The sequence below is a fragment of the Hypomesus nipponensis genome, chromosome 14 (assembly GCF_054491055.1).
Source record: "Hypomesus nipponensis isolate SF chromosome 14, ASM5449105v1, whole genome shotgun sequence".
Classification (NCBI taxonomy): domain Eukaryota; kingdom Metazoa; phylum Chordata; class Actinopteri; order Osmeriformes; family Osmeridae; genus Hypomesus; species Hypomesus nipponensis.
This window is the reverse complement of record NC_140374.1, coordinates 3,861,742-3,881,244: the sequence shown is the minus strand read 5'-3', so window position 1 is coordinate 3,881,244 and position 19,503 is coordinate 3,861,742. Positions and strand designations below refer to the sequence as shown.

Below are 19,503 nucleotides of genomic sequence, written 5' to 3'. Positions count from 1 at the left end.
ATTAGTTTAATTTATTTGACTGAGCACCAGCACCACTGCCAGTCCACAGTAGATAAGTTGTGTCAGTCTAGTTGGTCATGTTCATGTCCCAAATAGGATGGCGTATCTATGGTAAACAAGCTGCCCTCTGATCTATTAAAAACACTACATTTGAACTGAACATGAGCTGAGTGTGATGTCATCACTGAGGACATGAGTCTGTGTCTCAGCATTTCTCACAGGACACTTGACCAATCACAGACAGGCATTTCAAATAGCTTTTAATAAAACTAAAAACTGAAGTTACAATATGAAAGGATTTCCAAGAGATAAAAAAAAAGAAGCCCAGATACAGTATATAAATCTCACCCCTGACACCAAACCAGTCACACAAATGTACAATTGTACTTTTGTATATATACTGCATAGCTTAAGGCTCATCTTTAGCAAAACTGCAATGTTAGACATTTAGCATTAAGGAACCAAGAGAAGCTGAAAACTAGGCAGTTTAATCCTGCAGTAGCATGACACAGCCTGCTTCAGAACACTGTGATCGTCATACTGACCGCAGAGTCGGCATTCACAACCATCATTCCAAGCATGCAGTATGTCTCTCCTCACTGCACCTGGGAGTGCGTTACAGTTCTGTTCTAGCACTTCAGAATTGCCTCCAGAAATCCATCACGCCGTCAGCTGCTCTGACAATATCAAACTTTGCTGCGCTTTGATTGGCTGTCTGCCGAAGGCGCGGCCCTCTTGTTGCGGTGGTGAGGGAAGGTGGGCATCAGCTCAGGCTCACAAGCTGCGGAAGGCAGAGGAAAAACTTCAGCACAGCCCAGAAACAGCAGAGGAATGGAGGTCCTGTGCTGGGCGGGTTGACGATCAAGCTCTTAGCGCTTCTACCATCCATACAGGAAATGAATGATCAAAGGATGTTATCGTTCATTAATGGGATGTATCCTAGAGAGTTGTTTTAAAGGATGGAGTAAATTCCAACTACACTGTGTAACCCCTTAGTTGACTTTTGACCCCCTAGTCCACCATTGAATCTGGAACTTACGTAAAGGTTTCTCCTTGAAGTAGGAGCTTTCCAGGCAGTCCTTAGCCGTGGCCCTGGGAGAGACGACACATCACAGAAGGAGGTGGTCATGGATGGTTCCCGCAAAGAATGATCAATAAAGTTTGAATCTCAAATCTTGCCCCGGGGGTTAACAAGGCCGAGGTACCTGCGCTGGGGGTTGTACATGAAGAGCTGGTTGAGCAGGCGCAGGCCTGCGTCAGACAGCCAGGTGAACTTATTCTTCAGGTTGTTGTACGGCTGCTTTCGTAGGCTGTACTGGCCCACCAGAGGGAGCAGGGAGAAGCCCTGGACAAACAGAGGGGCAGAGCAACATAGGGCTGCACGGGTAAGCGAAATAAAGTCACCCTGGACAGTGAACAGGCACACTGGAGTCCTTTACTGGTACTGATACTTAGGAAGGAGTAAGAGCAGGAGGTAAAGCCAGTCGGGTCTTACAGGCCAGATGTTTTCGTTGGGCGTGCCCAGCAGCTGTACGATGAGGTCCACTTGTTGGATCTCCGAGCCAGCGGGAAGAAGGGGCTTGTGGGCCAGCAGCTCTGCCAGGATGCAGCCCACCGCCCTGAGGAGAAACATACACCCTGTCTGAACACAGCACCATCACATACACACTGTCTGAACACAGCACCATCACATACACACTGTCTGAACACAGCACCATCACATACACACTGTCTGAACACAGCACCATCACATACACACTGTCTGAACACAGCACCATCACATACACCCTGTCTGAACACAGCACCATCACATACACCCTGTCTGAACACAGCACCATCACATACACCCTGTCTGAACACAGCACCATCACATACACACTGTCTGAACACAGCACCATCACATACACACTGTCTGAACACAGCACCATCACATACACACTGTCTGAACACAGCACCATCACATACACACTGTCTGAACACAGCACCATCACATACACACTGTCTGAACACAGCACCATCACATACACACTGTCTGAACACAGCACCATCACATACACACTGTCTGAACACAGCACCATCACATACACACTGTCTGAACACAGCACCATCACATACACACTGTCTGAACACAGCACCATCACATACACACTGTCTGAACACAGCACCATCACATACACACTGTCTGAACACAGCACCATCACATACACACTGTCTGAACACAGCACCATCACATACACACTGTCTGAACACAGCACCATCACATACACACTGTCTGAACACAGCACCATCTCATGCACCCTGTCTGAACACAACACCATCTCATACACACTGACTGAACACAGCACCATCTCATACACACTGACTGAACACAGTACAATCTCATACACACTGACTGAACACAGTACAATCTCATACACACTGACTGAACACAGTACAATCTCATACACACTGACTGAACACAGTACAATCTCATACAAACTGACTGAACACAGTACAATCTCATACACACTGTCTGAACAGAGCACCATCTCATACAAACTGACTGAACACAGCACCATCTCACCAGCTGTGTTTACACACAGGAATACCTGGTGGTTTATGAGTTGTAAAACACGCCCATACTCACAATGTAACTCTGTGGATTATAACAGGGTTTGACAGAGAAACAGGGTTTAAATGCTGCCTTCTCACCACATGTCCAGAGCAGTGGTCTGGGTCTTAGTCCCGAGGAGGACTTCTGGAGCTCTGTACCTGGTGGTAGGGGGGCAGCGCTTTAGGAGTGAGAGAGACCGACAGAGCTGCTAACATGGGCTAGCTGTTCTAGGTATTTCTGGTAGGATGCGAGAGGGGGTGGACCTAGGGCGAGAGGGGCAACAGTAGGACACTCACCACAAAGTCACCACCTTGGGAGTCATGGGCTGGAGGGGGATACCGTAGACGCGGGCCAAACCGAAATCCGCTGTGGGGGATAGGGTGGGGGTGCCATTAGTCTGACCCACACAAGGCCAGACATCTCATTCTCATACTGCAGCCTTAACATCACATACACACCGGCTCACAATGGCTTCCTCAGGTCCTAAACAGTCTGGCTGACAAACAGGTGCCTCTACAAAATGTGGAGGTCCAACTGAGACCTAACCCTGGCTAATGCCCGGTACTCTCTGTTCTGGCAGTAGATGTACCTGGCAGCCTTGCGTCCAGATTAAAACCAGTAGCCAAGCCATTGGACAGACAGGCTTAAGTTTTCCTACTACTGCATCTTAACTCTCATCTCAGACGACAAGGCCTATTAATTCTGGAAGGCAGATGCCACCTTGAAACGCACCAACTACTCCTCCCAGTCTGCCTCAACAAGCCTATTTTGAACTAAAAGCTTTAATCCACCACAATCAGAGCAGGTGATAACGACAACAATAATAATAACGATGATAATGATAACGATGATAATGATAACGATGATAACAATGATAATGATGATAACTCACCTATCTTCACACAGCCCTTGTCTGTCATTAGTAGATTGGACACCTTCAGGTCCCTGTGACAAACATGATTATTTTGTGTTAATCCGACTGGAAACACTCACATCAGTCCACCAAGCACCTTAGGGTAATTACTACTGGTATCACAGTAATGCTTCAAAGAACGGCATCTTATCTTCTCTAAATACTGATGTCAATAATAGACAAGACTATCTTGAAGGAGCTACTGATGAACCCATTTCCATGTTACTGACCGGTGTAGGATGAAGTTGAGGTGAAGATAGTCTAGGCCTCTCAGCAACTGTAGGACGATACACTTCACCTGGGGGAGTGAGGGAGGTGGGTTGCCGATCAGAGTCTAAACACCAAGAACGACAGAGAAGCTTATATCTACAACCAGTCCTCCTGTTAAGTCCAGCCTACCTGGGCTTCAGAGAAGGGAGTCTGCATGTTCTCCAGGAGACTGGCCAGGTCTTGCTCACAGTAGCTCATCACTAGGAACAGGCTGGAGAGACACACAGAGAGAGTGTGAACTATATGCCATACGCCAGGGTGAGAGTGTGTACTGTGTAGCATACTACAGGGTGAGAGTGTGTCCTGTGTAGCATACTACAAGGTGAGAGTGTGTCCTGTGTAGCATACTACAGGGTGAGAGTGTGTCCTGTGTAGCATACTGCAGGGTGAGAGTGTGTCCTGTGTAGCATACTACAGGGTGAGAGTGTCCTGTGTAGCATACTACAGGGGGAGAGTGTCCTGTGTAGCATACTACAAGGTGAGAGTGTGTCCTGTGTAGCATACTGCAGGGTGAGAGTGTCCTGTGTAGCATACTACAGGGTGAGAGTGTGTACTGTGTAGCATACTGCAGGGTGAGAGTGTCCTGTGTAGCATACTACAGGGTGAGAGTGTGTCCTGTGTAGCATACTGCAGGGTGAGAGTGTCCTGTGTAGCATACTACAGGGTGAGAGTGTGTACTGTGTAGCATACTGCAGGGTGAGAGTGTCCTGTGTAGCATACTACAAGGTGAGAGTGTGTACTGTGTAGCATACTACAGGGTGAGAGTGTACTGTGTAGCATACTACAGGGTGAGAGTGTGTACTGTGTAGCATACTACAGGGTGAGAGTGTGTCCTGTGTAGCATACTACAGGGTGAGAGTGTGTACTGTGTAGCATACTACAGGGTGAGAGTGTGTCCTGTGTAGCATACTACAGGGTGAGAGTGTGTCCTGTGTAGCATACTACAGGGTGAGAGTGTACTGTGTAGCATACTACAGGGTGAGAGTGTGTACTGTGTAGCATACTACAGGGTGAGAGTGTGTACTGTGTAGCATACTACAGGGTGAGAGTGTGTCCTGTGTAGCATACTACAGGGTGAGAGTGTGTCCTGTGTAGCATACTACAGGGTGAGAGTGTGTACTGTGTAGCATACTACAGGGTGAGAGTGTGTCCTGTGTAGCATACTACAAGGTGAGAGTGTGTACTGTGTAGCATACTACAGGGTGAGAGTGTGTCCTGTGTAGCATACTACAGGGTGAGAGTGTGTACTGTGTAGCATACTACAGGGTGAGAGTGTGTACTGTGTAGCATACTACAAGGTGAGAGTGTGTACTGTGTAGCATACTACAAGGTGAGAGTGTACTGTGTAGCATACTACAGGGTGAGAGTGTGTACTGTGTAGCATACTACAGGGTGAGAGTGTACTGTGTAGCATACTACAGGGTGAGAGTGTGTACTGTGTAGCATACTACAGGGTGAGAGTGTACTGTGTAGCATACTACAGGGTGAGTGTGTACTGTGTAGCATACTACAGGGTGAGAGTGTACTGTGTAGCATACTACAAGGTGAGAGTGTGTACTGTGTAGCATACTGCAGGGTGAGAGTGTGTACTGTGTAGCATACTACAGGGTGAGAGTGTCTACTGTGTAGCATACTGCAAGGTGAGAGTGTGTACTGTGTAGCATACTGCATGTGTGTGGTCTGTCATCTACCTCTCTAGGTGGCTGCCCACCACCACCTCCTTCAGCTCCACAATGTTGGGGTGTCTCAAACGCAGCAGCAGAGTAATCTCCCTCAGACTGCTGATTGGGATCCCTGGAGACACAAGCAGGTAGCATGTCAGACAGACAGGCAGGCAACACATCAGACAGGGAGTATGTCAGACAGACAGGTATCTCATCAGACAGACAGGTAGCATGTCAGACAGACAGGCAGGCAGCACATCAGACAGGGAGTATGTCAGACAGACAGGTATCTCATCAGACAGACAGGTAGCATGTCAGACAGACAGGCAGGCAGCACATCAGACAGACAGGTAGTACGTCAGGTAGACAGGAAGGTAGCACATGAGACATATGTCTCATCAGACAGACAGTACCATCTTTCTCCTTGTCCATCCGAACCTTCTTCAGGGCCACAATTTCATCTGACCTTGTATCCCGGGCCCTGTCTGCAAACAGGGGGATACATACATAGGTTTGTTTCCAAATGTGTTTCATGTTCTAACTCTACAAGGGGTTTAATTACAGCAGATCAACTTACACACAATTCCATATGTTCCTTCCCCAATTCGGTTCAGCTTTTCAAATTCCTTCACGCTTCTGCAGTTACCAATCTAAAATATACACATCAATTGAAACAAATGAGGACAATCCAGTCCGGGTACACATTAGTGAGACTGCACAAATAGGAGTCAAAGCATCTTACTGACGTCCATAGTCATATGTGTGATACACGCAATCTAGTTCTTGTTCTTGTCTCAACTTGTTAGTAAGCTTACTAAATAGTTATCCCCGCTAGATCACAATGCCAACCGTAACACACGTGGAAGACTATAGGCCATGTGGCTAAGTGACGAAGATCATTTGCGAGCAACCCCTATATATACAGCTGGCAAGACAGTGTGTTTTGATCCATGGGGTGTGATTACTCACCCGGTCTTTTTGTGGTACAGTGAACGTTCTTTTGTTTTTGATTGACTTTAGCTTGATGGGGTCCGGTTCTGACTCCCCGGTGGCGGTGTCCATCTCTGTGTGTAGTTCCACTACAAGCCCTACATCCAAGCGTACTTTAAATGTTGTTTTCGCTTCACTCAGCTATGGTAGGCTAGCTAGCTAACTAAATACAAGACATTCTAGTGTAACACACATCTTTCCTCGCCATCTGGGTGGCCAACCACGAGTATTCCCGGGGTTTGAGAAGTTGCGTCGTACACTCCGTCATTGTGGTTCACCCCATTAGATAGACCCTAAATCAATAGACAGATCAATTATAATCACATTTTAAACTCAGTCCTCAAATGTTTTTTAAATTTGTACTTTTAGGTACATGTGATCAGTAAGGGTCAGCAACTGCAAAAAGCAGTAACTAAATAAAGGCCATAGTCTACTCTAGATACAATGATTGCTCTTTGACCTACACAAACTGCTTATTAGGCTATGGTTTATCTATCACATGTCATGGTATGCCATGTATCTAAATGTCACTTTTCAGAAGCAATATCACAAAGGGTTTACAGTTAGCCTACCTAAACATAGATGTAAACCCCCAACGTATAAACTAAACCCTACAAAAACCCTACAGCTGGCATTCCTTTAGACCACACCTTTACATGGATGTCTAGGCCTTGCTGCTGATGGGTTTTTGTCCCACAACGATGGGTACTGAGGTGGGCCTTCTCTCTTTGACAGCCTCTGCAATGGTGATGATGGGTTGAGTGGCGTTGAGGTCCTCCTGGGAAGGAGCAGTGATGAAGATGGCTGGTGGATGGGGCGTAGAGTCACCTCCCACTGAGGACTCGCTGCTGGAATCTGGTGGCAGGGCTGCTGGCACTGAGGTAGAAGCACAATACATTATTTGGGGGTCATATGGCTGAGTGGTTAGGGAGTTGGGCTATTAATCAATAGGTTGTTGGTTAGATTCCCGGCCATGCAAAATGACGTTGTGTCCTTGGGCAAGGCACTTCACCATACTTGCCTCGGAGAGAATGTCCCTGTACTTACTGTAAGTCGCTCTGGATAAGAGCGTCTGCTAAATGACTAAATGTACTGTTATTTATTACGAGGGCCTCAATGTTTGGGTTCAGTGGACTGAACAGTTGATTGTTTTTTGTTGTTGTTTATTAGTTGAGCATCAATAGTTGGTTTGTATCATCTATGAGTTGGGGGTGTGAGGTCAATTCTGTCACATATATCAAGAATGTGACAAATATGAATTGCTAAGTAGCACAATGAGGAAATAAAACAGATGCCAGATATTGGTGCTGGATATGTTGTTGCCATAACACTTTCAAATGAAAGATTCTTGAAGATTACACATGTAAAAAGCCTCTGAAGTTCCTAGATAGCCTAACTCCTGGTTTCAACTGTCTCGTGGAAGGTTCAGCAGGCATTCAGAGGGAAATGCTTTCTCTCTGAATGGAAATGACAGATCCTCACACGTAAGTAAAAGCACCTTTAAATTGGATTGGGCTAATTTCTATAAGAGTGTTAGAGCCAGTGACAAGCACTTCATTTAAAGGAACAATGAGGATTAACAGAGTGGAACCTGTGCTCAGGCTACCATACTTAATGGACGAGAACTACGTGTACACTGTAAACATATCCCTGAAACTACATGTACAGTATAACAAATACTGGAGACGTGTACGTTTGGTTATATTTGTCGAACAAACTTGGCAAACTAACCAAATTTATGCTTAACTTCACAAATGTTTTACTTAAATCTCTGTGTGTTAAAGCAAGGACATCTCTGTGTGTTAAAGCAAGGACAATATGCTGTGGAATTATGTATACGAAACTATTTGAATAGACAGATACAGTACCTAACATCTGTGGCAGTAATATACATATAACAGTTAGAGTGCATATTGTGAACATTTCAAATGAAATGAATCAATAAATTGTAAAGGCTATACAATTAACGTTATTTCCACCCTTTCATAACATAACATTTTGGCTACTTACCTTTTTCTGCTTGCTGGCTTGCTGCAGACCCCATCAGACCTTGGTCAGCACAGTCCAAACATTTCCATGTGTGGGGACCAAGGCAATGTGTGATTCACCTGTCTTGTCTATGAGGCACTCACGCATACTCCAATCCACCTTTTACAAGTCCCTGTCTGCTTGTGTTTGCTTCTTTCTCTCTCTCTCTCTCTCTTTCTCTCTCTCTCTCTCTCTCTCTCTCTCTCTCTCTCTCTCTCTCTCTCTCTCTCTCTCTCTCTCTCTCTCTCTCTCTCTCTCTCTCTCTCTCTCTCTCTCTCTCTCTCTCTCTCTCTCTCTCTCTCTCTCTCTCTCTCTCTCTCTCTCTCTCTCTCTCTCTCTCTCTCTCTCTCTCTCTCTCTCTCTCTCTCTCTCTCTTCTCTCTCTCCAGGATTCACAGTGGCAGGTTTAGGTTTTGCCCAAGATCATGAAAGACTCAAGACACCTTTATTGTGTGATCTGTTGTTTATTTTAAATTCATGCATGTTTTGTTATTTTTTCCTCGACCGCAAGGGGTTAACAGGAGAACCACATTTACCATGTGACCTTCAATATGGTTGCCTCTGGAGAACTTCAACCAAGCTTCAACAACTAAACCTTTCTCACGTGACTGTTCAGAACCAGGAAATGAAAATCGCAAAAACGGAATATCAACAAATATAACAAGTGTCTCACCGGGCAATCGGAAATACCTATTTTGTCTGATTTCGCGTATTATAAGGACAAGGAGACATGGACGGTACGTGACGACCAGTCATATATTCGAATAAGTTGTCAAGTTGAATCCGTTTTTCCTTTACAGTGGCCTATTTAGCATACTGCTGTGTGTAAATGGTAACACTCTTAGCCTAGTAGTATGGCACGGAAAATAGAGCTAGCTAGCGAGCCAGCTTCGTCAGTTTGCCATACATTAGCTCGCTAGCTACACGTTTAAAGTTTCTTGGTTAGCTGGTTAGATAACTTGTTTAATCAAAATGGTGCTCTAACGCCCCCAGTAATGTAACAAAATGTGGGTATAACTAAGTTACCACTGTCAACATGTAATTGCTAACTACAGAGTTAAATAGCTAACGTTAGCGAGCTAGTGTTATACAACTTTATGTAAGTTATCATACTGTACATACTGTACTGCATTAACAATCTTGGAAATGTTATTGAACTGTTGGTTAGCGATGATATTAAGTCACACAGCAATTTGACAACCATAGATCGGTGGTTGGGTTCCGATGTCTATAAGTGGTTGCAAGTTCTCCCACAATGTAATTTCTCATTGTCATTGTTGGGTGTGACATGCCTCAGTTTACTTTAACCCTAGTCTCTCTTTCTGCATTTTTCTCCAGATACACTCTTCCAACTGAAGGTGGGTGAACTAAGATGTATTGTGTCAGTGGTGTGTAATGAGCTTCGCAGCTGATCTGACTGATGTGTTTCTCTCTTCTGCAGTTCACATCAAAACAGCTTGAGAAATTAGCCAAAAAGGCAGAAAAAGATTCCAAGTCAGAACAGGCTAAAGTTAAAAAGGTGAGTGAAGGGAAACCTCTACTAAACTGGTGTAGTCTGAAATGTTTGTGTTGTCACACTGACACAGTAACTGGGAAACTCTAAAGAGACTTCAGATCAGGGTGTGGCTGTGTCAGCCCATATCATAACAGTACCCACTTAATCTGTTCCCAAGTCAAATTCACATTTGACTTGGGATCAATTGTTCAACCTACAAGTTGGTAATACATGAGTCACACACTAGTCATATCAGTGCTGATGTCATTTGAGCTATAAGAGAGGGTTGAGGGGAAGGCCACTCAAAGCACATCAAGTATACTTAGTCAAACTTCATCCAGTAGAGGGCAGTGGAGTGTTAAATACTGCATCATTGTTTCCATACTGTTATAGTATAATTATCAAAATATTATATTTTTTAAGTTGTACTTGTTACATTTCAACCATGTTACATTTGTCGCTTTTTGACCATGACCTCCATCTTTCCGATGCCCAGGCTCTCCAGCAGAAGAATGTGGAGTGTGCCAGGGTGTATGCAGAAAACGCCATCCGCAAGAAGAACGAGGGCCTGAACTGGTTGCGCATGTCGTCTCGCGTCGACGCCGTGGCCTCCAAGGTCCAGACGGCAGTCACCATGAAATCGGTGAGCTTCTCTTCGGAAAACATCACGATTTCCAGAGCAATTTCAATCAGGCGTCAGCCGTACAATATTGGCGAATCACGGAAAGAGAAGCATGATATGGGGGATTTAAATGAGAAATAACATTTATGTCGAACTTGGTGGTCCTGTTTGCCTGTGTTGCTAGGTGACTAAGAACATGGCTCAGGTGACTAAGGCTCTGGATAAGGCTCTGGGGTCCATGGACCTGCAGAAAGTCTCTGCTGTTATGGACAAGTTCGAGACACAGGTCCAGAATCTGGACGTCCACACCTCGGTGAGTCACGTGTGTGCGTGTGTGTGTGTGTCTGAGAGAGAACTATGTATACATTTTGGTATGTGTACTGTACAGTACATATCAGTCGTGGTCAGTATTCCGTTATCAATGCCTCTCCAGGTGATGGAGGACTCCATGAGCTCGGCGACCACGCTGACCACACCCCAGGACCAGGTGGACGACCTGATCGTCCAGATAGCAGAGGAAAGCGGCCTGGAGGTGATGGACCAGCTCAGCCAGCTGCCGGCTGGGGCCTCCTCTCTGGGGGAGGCCTCGTCCTCCTCGCGGGCCCAGGACAAGGAGGACCAGCTCTCACGCAGGTATCAACCCCATCAACCCAGAGGCTGAATCATTCAAGACCCAAACCGTTGCCATGTTGCATGAACACAAATCTAGATTACGATATACATTGATCAGGGGTGGTCGTTTGGACTCTGGCCCTCCATACATTTTTGTCATCTGTTTCCTGATGAGGTGCTTGCCTATCTTGGGATTGAATGCTGTGTGCTTGACCTAACATGGAACGCTCAAAAAAATACTGGAGTTGTATATCGGTATTGTTATTTGAAACATGTGATCAATAAGTCACATGCCAGTATGTGTAAGGTGTACTAGAGCACAGTGACAAGCTGTCACATGACAGGATATAGCTGAATGGCTTTCTGGCAGTCTGCTTCCTTCCTGACACCTGCTTCCTTCCTGACCCCAAGCAAGTATTATACAGGCAAAAAAAGCAGGCCTCTGCTCTCCCGCTCTTATTCAAACTCTGGTCCTCCGTTGCAGGTTGGCTGCGTTGCGGAACTGAAGCCCCGGTGTTTGTCCTGGAGGAGGGCTGGCAGGCTTACAGCTGCTGGGGAGCAGACAGGCGGAGTGGGGTGGTTCTGTTGAACAGTTCATACAGTGAGGACTTAATGAGCCTATTGATTTCCATCCCCGAGTCTATTTATACCCCCACACACACTCTCACATGCAGCCGCTCTGGATATAACACCTGAGAGGGCTTGTCCCTCTCTCTCTCTATTGATCCCCCCCTTTCATTTTTGGTCTCAACCCATGATTGTCTCTCTACCTCCCTCTCTCACCACCCTCTACGGCTCTGTTCCACAACTACCAATTATTTTTTCTTTTGTTCCCCCATTTGTCCTGTACTGTCTCTCTGTCTTTTAATCCCAGGCTGTTTGCTCGTATCTTTTTCTGTGTACCAAAAGAAAGAAAAAACCTGTTTTACAGAATGTGCAAAAACGTATAATGGTTAAATAGATACATTTGGGAGTTTGTTCCCTGGGCAGTTCTTAGGTGTTAAGGTTTTCTATATGAATGACTGTCTGCTTTGATGGTGGTGGTTTCCTGTAGCGAGAGAGGGGACACAGCTGGAGGTATAAAGGACAGTAGCCATGGCCTTCTGCTGTAGTGAAACGCCCCTAATACTGTAGTACCCATAAACAACACTAACAGACATGGCCATTGTGACTCATAATCACAAGACTCTCTGTAGTCTCCTCCCCTCATGAGTGTCATTTCAGAAAATATCAACATTTGTTCTTTATAGGATATGGGCAAAGCCTCACTCATAAAGCCTACATTTCTCTAGAGCACACATTTTGTCAATTCTTTTTTTTTTCTCATTATTTGTTGGTTTAAAGCTGTTGTTTTTATCGTTTTTGCTGCCTGTGTTGGTTTGCTGTTGAACATGTACGCCTTACTGGGATGCAGGTGCTTGCCTGGATGCTCTCCGTAGTGCCTGAGTCAGACACAGTCATAGGAGAGCAGTAGTCATGGGCTCTTGTATATCTACACAGATGGTTATGATGTGTTGCTATAGAAACAAGGATATCCATTTTCCTCCCTGTCCCTGCCACACACACATCATGATGGACAGGGGGTGTTCCCAACAGTCAGACAAAGCTATGGTGATGTTGGACTAACGCTCCTGGATACTGGTCTGGGATCAGTTTGCCCTGCTGGTTAAATGTGAGATTTTCCCAGTGGAAGCTGGTCCTAGAACTGTGTGTAGGGTCAGCTTACATCACCTTGGAGGATGTTTTTCCTTTCATGTGCAATGGAAAGGGATATTTCTACTCAGTCATGAAAACTTTTCAGCGCTTTTGTTTTTGTATATTTATCTTGTCAAAATAAAAGCCCTCTGCTATAAATGTTTTGCTCCGCTGTGCTTGTCTCACATTCTTCTGCAGATTCATGTGTTTAATTGCATGTTTCCAAGCAGATTACACTATGTGGCTTTACAAGCTTAGTTTTGTATGGTGGTTTCAGGGTACACGCATGCAGCCAAGACAGCCCTCCTTCAGTTCCTCTCTGTTAGTGTTTGGCCGTTGTTTAACGGTTGTTCAACCTTCACCTGCACCTCACACTAGTAGATTATTCAAAGGTAGAACATCTCATATTAATGGTGAAAAATGCATTTCACTAACATATACACTGAGGCATGTTACCGCAGTGGAACAACACATAGCTGTACCAACACTGTAGTTACTAGTTAGTCCACTCACTGATCTTTGTACAAAGTAGTGTGTTCTTTTGTATGTGACAACATTGTTTTTTCTTTTTATGGAGTGATACTGAATACACCCAGCAGGCTGCCTGCCAGGGCAGATAAACTGTTAAATATCACAACCAGGTGTGTTTTCACACAGAACATCAAGTTCTGGGAAGCATGGAAGCAGTTTGACTGGGTCTTGGCAGGAATTGGAAATCACAGCGCAATAGATAACAGTGAGCTGAACATAGGTCTCTAGCAAGGGAATGTTGACTGAAATAGGAACCCTTGACCTTTAACAAAGCAAATCACATGCTACCTTTACAGCCATCTTATTGACTAACATGGCCTCAATCTGCTGAGAGATTGGGCCTCGCCTCTCTACAAATCGCAGTTCAAATTTCACTATTGTGTTTGTTGAGTACAACACGACAGAAATGCGAAACTGGATCCAAGTGCAATCTGTGTTCGGTTAAATCTTTGAGTCAGCTCATCGTGGAAACAGATACTCTGACAACCGGCCACCTTTGCGGAAATAGTTTTGTTCCTGTAGAGACACGGCTGAAGTAAAAGTAATTGATGTTAATTATGTGCTTTTTTAAATACGCCTCACTATACATGGTGTCTTGTAGCCAGCCACACATCAAACAACAAGAACTGGGACAAATTAGCCTTTCCAGACCCTCTGGCGAACAACCCACGCAAACATGCAAACCAGGTGTTCACTCTCTTTCTCCCCCCTCTATCTCACTCGCACAAACAAAGCAGCTGGGTTTCCTGCCCAATATTCTTGTGCAATATTCTTATACTAGCCACAAACGTGAAGCTTTTGAGTGCTAAACTATAAAGTACTTCATTCCTTCTTCAATCTTAATTTGTATTTTGCTGCACTGCTTTCATTTTCATTCCGTTTTTCCAAAAGACACAGTTTATTCATCGTCTACCATTTTGCGTTAGTCAGCATGACCGCTTGTATATTTTTCATAGCCAATGGGTCCCCCATGAAAACTAGACCGAGGTGTTCCCTGCATTGGCCATCGCACGAGAAACGCAGCCCCCGCGAGGAAGACCTCCCCCTCTAATAGATTTTTCGCACATGACGTTGGCGCTTATTTGGCGCGGGACGTACAGAGTTAACACTATGCCTTGCTATGATTGGATTAGAGAGGGGTTTAGAGAGTCAGACGGGAGAAGCAAGCAGGAGAAACGGCGTTGGTGATGTTGACAGCTGCCATCAACCGTAGAGATATTAAAACTGGATAAAAGGAGGCGACGGTTTACGGAGGCAGACATTTTTACTTAGCATTTCAGACGAAATTGTGAGTCGTCTAAAAAAGACGGTATGTAAATATGTCGTATATTAGTCGTCCATAAACATGACGGTCCTTTTTTGCAGGGGACTGAAGTGCTCTATTCCGGTTGGGTGGGGTGATGTTTAAGTTCCGGTATAAACTGAGTGAAATGGGCACCAAACGGAACGTGGACCCAGCTGCCGACGCAGATACTATATCTGGGGATATGAGAAGTTTAATCGCACACAGGGCGGCGGTATAGACCAGTTGGGGAGGTCGCAGGCGGTGGAGAAGCGTGTATATGCGGCGCCCCTCTGCCCCCTGTCCGTCAGAACGATGAGGAAGCTATTTGCATTCTGTTGTCTCTTTCTTATTACCGGAGGAGCAGAGCGTTTAACGGCGGGCAGGTCCCTAACGAACAGCAACAACAACAATACAAACGTGACGGCCGACAGCAGCAGAAGGTATATAGAAATCGGGGACGGATCTTCGCAAGAATTTGAGTTTCCCGAAAACACTAAGGGCGTGATTGTAATCTCAAGTCAATACCGGAGCTCCGCCGCGAGCAGGAAGGGTCGCGAGAGCTGGAAGCAGACGGTGAAAGTCCGGTCGCTAGACCCCGAGGTTCTCTCCATCCTGAATGTTACAGACAGCGGACACGCTGGGCCAGTAAAGAGTTACATTATTAGTATACAGTCCGGTTTACCAGGTCGAGCTCAGCTGCTTATCCAGCTTCTGGACTTTGACCAGGACTCGGTGCCAGTTCTGATCGAGGAAAGGACAGACTACTCTATCAGGGTGGCGCCCGGCAACGATGATCCGGCCGCTCGGCTCCTGCAGTCGGGCGGTCTGTCCCACTTCTCGGAGAACCCTGTGTTGTTCGCTTTGCTGCCCTTGATCTTCATCAACAAGTGTGCCTTCGGGTGCAAGGTGGAGGTGGAGGTTCTCCGGGGCCTCCTTAAGAGGCCTTTGCCTCTGCTCCTGGGTGTGGCCGGCCAGTTCCTGGTCATGCCGCTGTACGCGTACACTTTGTCCCGTCTCACCTACCTGCCCAAGGCCCTCTCGCTGGGCCTGGTCATCACCTGCTCTGCCCCCGGCGGTGGCGGAGGGTACCTCTACAGCCTGCTGCTGGGGGGCGACGTGACTCTCGCCATCTCCATGACGCTGGTCTCCACGGTAGTGGCGGCGGCAGCCATGCCACTGTCCTCCGCCCTGTACGGCCACCTGCTGGGTGTCCACGCCGCGCTCCACGTGCCCTTCGTCAAGATCCTGGGCACCCTTCTCTTCATCGCCATCCCCATCTCCCTGGGCATGCTGGTGAAGCTGCGCCTGCCCGGCCTCACTCGCGTCCTGCTCGCCCTCATACGCCCCTTCAGCTTCGTGCTCATCGTGGGCGGGATCTTCATGGCGTACCAGATGGGAGCGTCCATCCTGGCCAACGTCAAGCCCCAGATTGTGGCGGCCGGGGTGACGGTGCCCATGTTTGGGTTGGCGCTGGGTCTGTTGATGGCAAAAGCGGCAGGGTTGGCGGTGCCACAGAGGAAGACGGTCAGCATCGAGATCGGGGTTCAGAACAGCCTCCTGGCGCTAGCCGTCATGCAGCTGTCGTTCCGCCGCGCCGAGGCGGACTTTGCTTCACAGGCACCGTTTATAGTGGCACTCAGTAGCACCACAGAGATGCTCCTAATTGTCCTCGGACACTTTGCACACCGCAGGTTCTGCAGGGTAGAAGGCCCAAGGACTGATACCAGACCAGACCTGGGCCAATAACCTAGACGAGAAGTGTCTGAGGTGTGTTTCATTCACGTAAAAGTCTGTGCCTGTTCCATGGATTTGGGTTGGTACAGTTAATGACCCCAACCCAAGTCCTTGTAACAGTATTTGTAAACTTGACCGAGGTCTGTACTTGATTGTAGTCCCTTGATAGTTGTTGTTCTGACTGACTCTATGTGCCCTGAGGAGGGGAGACTGGCCTCACTGAAGGGGCTGCCAATCACACCAGAACCAGTCGAGGGACAAGACAAATCACAGCAACACTGTACAGGACAGTGAATGGACATTCTTGTTTTTTTTTCTTTTATTCTTTCTTGAAACCAAAGGCCTTTTTATCTCCCCCCCCCCTCCCCCGCCCCCATTTCTTTACATTCTTTTTCAATCAGATTGTACTGAGGTACTTACTGTAAATAAGAATATTAAGAAGAGAAATACCTATAAAGAAAAGATATTTTTCTACCAGATTTTTTTTCTAATTGAAATGATTGATTTGTATCATGTTTACAAGAGGTATATGTGTAGGAATGGGAATATGAAAAAAAAAAAAAGAACATTTGATGGATGGGAATTTATAGTATCTGGAAAGTACTGCTACTGATTGTGTTTCCTGGATTCAAAAGTGGTTGTCTAAGAATCCACGTACTTGAATAAAAAGAAAAATGAAAAAGAAATAAAGCATTTATAAAAGCATAATTGGAAAGTGTCAGAAAGAATGCATTTGAAATAGAAGACAAGAAGAATGCCAAACACTAAAGTGGCCATGCTGCTTACTCCGAGAACTTGGAGAACATTTGCAAAATTGTACCTGTCAAGCTATTGTATTTTCATATGTGTGTCACACATTTAGTGTCACACATTTAGTGTGGCAGGCAAATTGATATCCCTTTGCATTGATAATTTCATAATTTCCATAGTTAATTCCCCTCCCCCAAAGGAACAAGGTCTACTGTTTATTGAACTTGGAGACTTGAGAATGCGGCCACCATGCCAACATGGGAGAAAGTGTTTTTGTGTCCAGAACAGAAAAGAGGGTTAAAGTTGCTGTCAAATTTGCTTTACAGCACCTTTAAAGGGTTAGAGTGACAGCACGTATCAGAACATGTTATGACTAGAAGGAAATACAGCAGGTGAAAGATTAGTCAGGAACGAGATGTGGATATGTGCATGTGGATCCACTCTGTCAAGTATGTAGACCTGAGGCCTACATAATCACCCTGGGTGAGTATGGAAGAGTGCATTTCCTGTTGATTTTTCCATTTGTGTCTGGGCATGTCTGAAATGGTTTCCTTCTGGGTTCCATGTGTCGGCAGTGGGAAACGGCCAGTAGCATGAAGCACAGCGATTGGGCCTCTGTGCTCAACTCACTGGTAAGAAGCTCTGTCATTATTCAAGGACTCATTTGTGAAGGAACATTTTCTTTGTGTTCACCTTTGGTTGACAGAGTGAATCAAGCAGCTCAGTGGCCCCCCACACACTGTATGAATAACTGATGCATTTTATATTTATTGTTTCATTCATACTGATTTTTGGGACATGCAATATACATTTTTGGGAGTTCATTAATTTGCTGTGACACTGCAATATTTGAGTAGATATAAATACATTGCTATAAAAAATCAACACAACAAATAACATTTGCATGCATCTCTGCCTTGCAATTTTCACTAACTAAATCTACAATCAGTGTATTAAGACGCGTTGATCCTCTGGATTGCATAGATTACAGAGTGAAAGCAGAACATGCTTCCTCTCTCTTGCCTCTTTACACACAGACTGTACTCCGGAGACCCCTACAGCCCAACACTATCTGGGGGGTCCAAACTGTTTCTGCAGTGCTAAAAAATAATAATAATGCAGAGACAGTGTCATTGCCCATCCAGAAACAGGAGTCAGACTTCAGGTCTTTATGAAAGGTGCAGGGACAGAACTGGAGAGACAGCTCTTGGGTACAGCATGTTCACGGCTTTAGAGGTTGACAGGTGAGGGCCCAGTTAACGAGTGGCAGCATCTGCAATGTTGTTTTCACTTTCAGTGCTGCGATTTAGGTGACACAATAGGAAAGTCCCTGAAATATTCATGAAACAGATGGGACTAAATATTAATGAGGTCATTGCTCCCCTTTTGTCTTCTGCCGCAGTGTTGGCTGAGAATTCCCAGAAATAGGCCTACCTGAAGTATGGAATCCCCGGGAACTGGCTACGTCATAATTCTGAGGGGATCCATGCTGATCGTAGGCTTAAATTTGACTTTGAACTGGTCTTTCCGCTTTGACATTAATGTTTTACACATTATAAGATTTCTAAAACAACTAATGCATTTACCAACTTCAATAAGAGATGATCAGGTCTTTCTATACAGGAGCTGTTTACCTGGGGACCCTTTGTGGCTGGAGTGGAGGAGGTGGGGAGTGGGGTCTTAAGTCCCCACACTACCACAGTCACACTATCAATCCAAAAAACATATTTATATACTTGTTTACTAAAAAACAACAGCGTTCATCTCAGTAAGAAGACAGTCACAACAGAGGTTGATGGTTTTTGCTGGCGCAGACACTCACTGCCATCCCAGAGAGTGACAGTGTAGCTCTAATCGACTGGCTGGTGCTATTTACCTTTGGTGGATCGATGGTGAACATAAACACCTGGCCCAAACAGACAAGGCAGAGGGAGACAGTCAGAGAGAGAGAGAGAGAGAAAGAGAGAGAGAGAGAGAGAGAGAGATAGAGAGGGAGGGAGAGAGAGAGATAGGGAGGGAGGGAGAGGGAGGGAGGTAATTTTAGCCTAGCCTTGCAAGTCTTGCTTTGTATTGATCTGTTTGTCCCATTTTTGAGTAGAGACAGTATAGTTGTGCTGTTTAGATGGATCTTTAATGTTCAACGTCTATAATTAGAAAAACGTTCTCAGGTGCTGTTTTTGAGTATCAGTTATTGTAAATTAGGGGCGATGAGAATAGATCGTCAAAAATAAGAAAATGAAAAGAAATATGAAATTAGTTTAATATTCGACATTCAACATTCGTCTCACATTCGGGAAACGCCAGTTGCAGCGTCGGGTTAGG

General features: G+C 45.6%; 3 protein-coding genes across 3 annotated transcripts; 2 read left to right on the top strand and 1 right to left on the bottom strand.

Annotated features, from left to right (window-relative positions):
- Positions 1-243: 243 nt before the first annotated feature.
- On the bottom strand, positions 244-6,650 carry cdk10 (cyclin dependent kinase 10). The gene is made up of 13 exons (XM_084672232.1): positions 6,410-6,650; positions 6,018-6,090; positions 5,854-5,925; positions 5,468-5,570; positions 3,906-3,987; positions 3,737-3,804; positions 3,486-3,538; positions 2,890-2,959; positions 2,692-2,751; positions 1,496-1,619; positions 1,206-1,345; positions 1,040-1,092; positions 244-781 (listed from the first exon to the last, which is right to left on the bottom strand). The coding sequence occupies exons 1-13, from the start codon at positions 6,500-6,502 to the stop codon at positions 687-689; spliced, it is 1,086 nt and encodes a 361-aa protein (XP_084528358.1). The 5' UTR covers positions 6,503-6,650; the 3' UTR covers positions 244-686.
- Positions 6,651-9,042: 2,392 nt separating this feature from the next.
- Positions 9,043-13,045, top strand: chmp1a (charged multivesicular body protein 1A). Its single transcript, XM_084672958.1, has 7 exons — positions 9,043-9,194; positions 9,796-9,815; positions 9,899-9,976; positions 10,449-10,595; positions 10,759-10,887; positions 11,008-11,207; positions 11,671-13,045. The coding sequence occupies exons 1-7, from the start codon at positions 9,188-9,190 to the stop codon at positions 11,690-11,692; spliced, it is 603 nt and encodes a 200-aa protein (XP_084529084.1). The 5' UTR covers positions 9,043-9,187; the 3' UTR covers positions 11,693-13,045.
- A 1,516-nt stretch (positions 13,046-14,561) lies between these two features.
- Positions 14,562-17,139, top strand: slc10a3 (solute carrier family 10 member 3). The gene has a single exon (XM_084671205.1). It carries the CDS (start codon positions 15,010-15,012, stop codon positions 16,441-16,443), a length of 1,434 nt encoding a protein of 477 aa, XP_084527331.1. The 5' UTR covers positions 14,562-15,009; the 3' UTR covers positions 16,444-17,139.
- The last annotated feature ends 2,364 nt before the right edge of the window (positions 17,140-19,503 follow it).

Excerpts from the sequence above, each read along its gene's own strand:
- slc10a3 (XM_084671205.1), top strand. The coding sequence starts at position 15,010 with ATGAGGAAGCTATTTGCATTCTGTTGTCTCTTTCTTATTACCGGAGGA.
- cdk10 (XM_084672232.1), bottom strand. The coding sequence starts at position 6,502 with ATGGACACCGCCACCGGGGAGTCAGAACCGGACCCCATCAAGCTAAAG. Across the intron at positions 6,091-6,409 it reads CTGTACCACAAAAAGACCGG|ATTGGTAACTGCAGAAGCGT; the intron begins GTGAGTAATCAC and ends TGTATATTTTAG. Across the intron at positions 1,346-1,495 it reads CCAACGAAAACATCTGGCCT|GGCTTCTCCCTGCTCCCTCT; the intron begins GTAAGACCCGAC and ends CTGTTTGTCCAG.
- chmp1a (XM_084672958.1), top strand. Across the intron at positions 9,816-9,898 it reads ATACACTCTTCCAACTGAAG|TTCACATCAAAACAGCTTGA; the intron begins GTGGGTGAACTA and ends TCTCTTCTGCAG. Across the intron at positions 11,208-11,670 it reads GAGGACCAGCTCTCACGCAG|GTTGGCTGCGTTGCGGAACT; the intron begins GTATCAACCCCA and ends CCTCCGTTGCAG.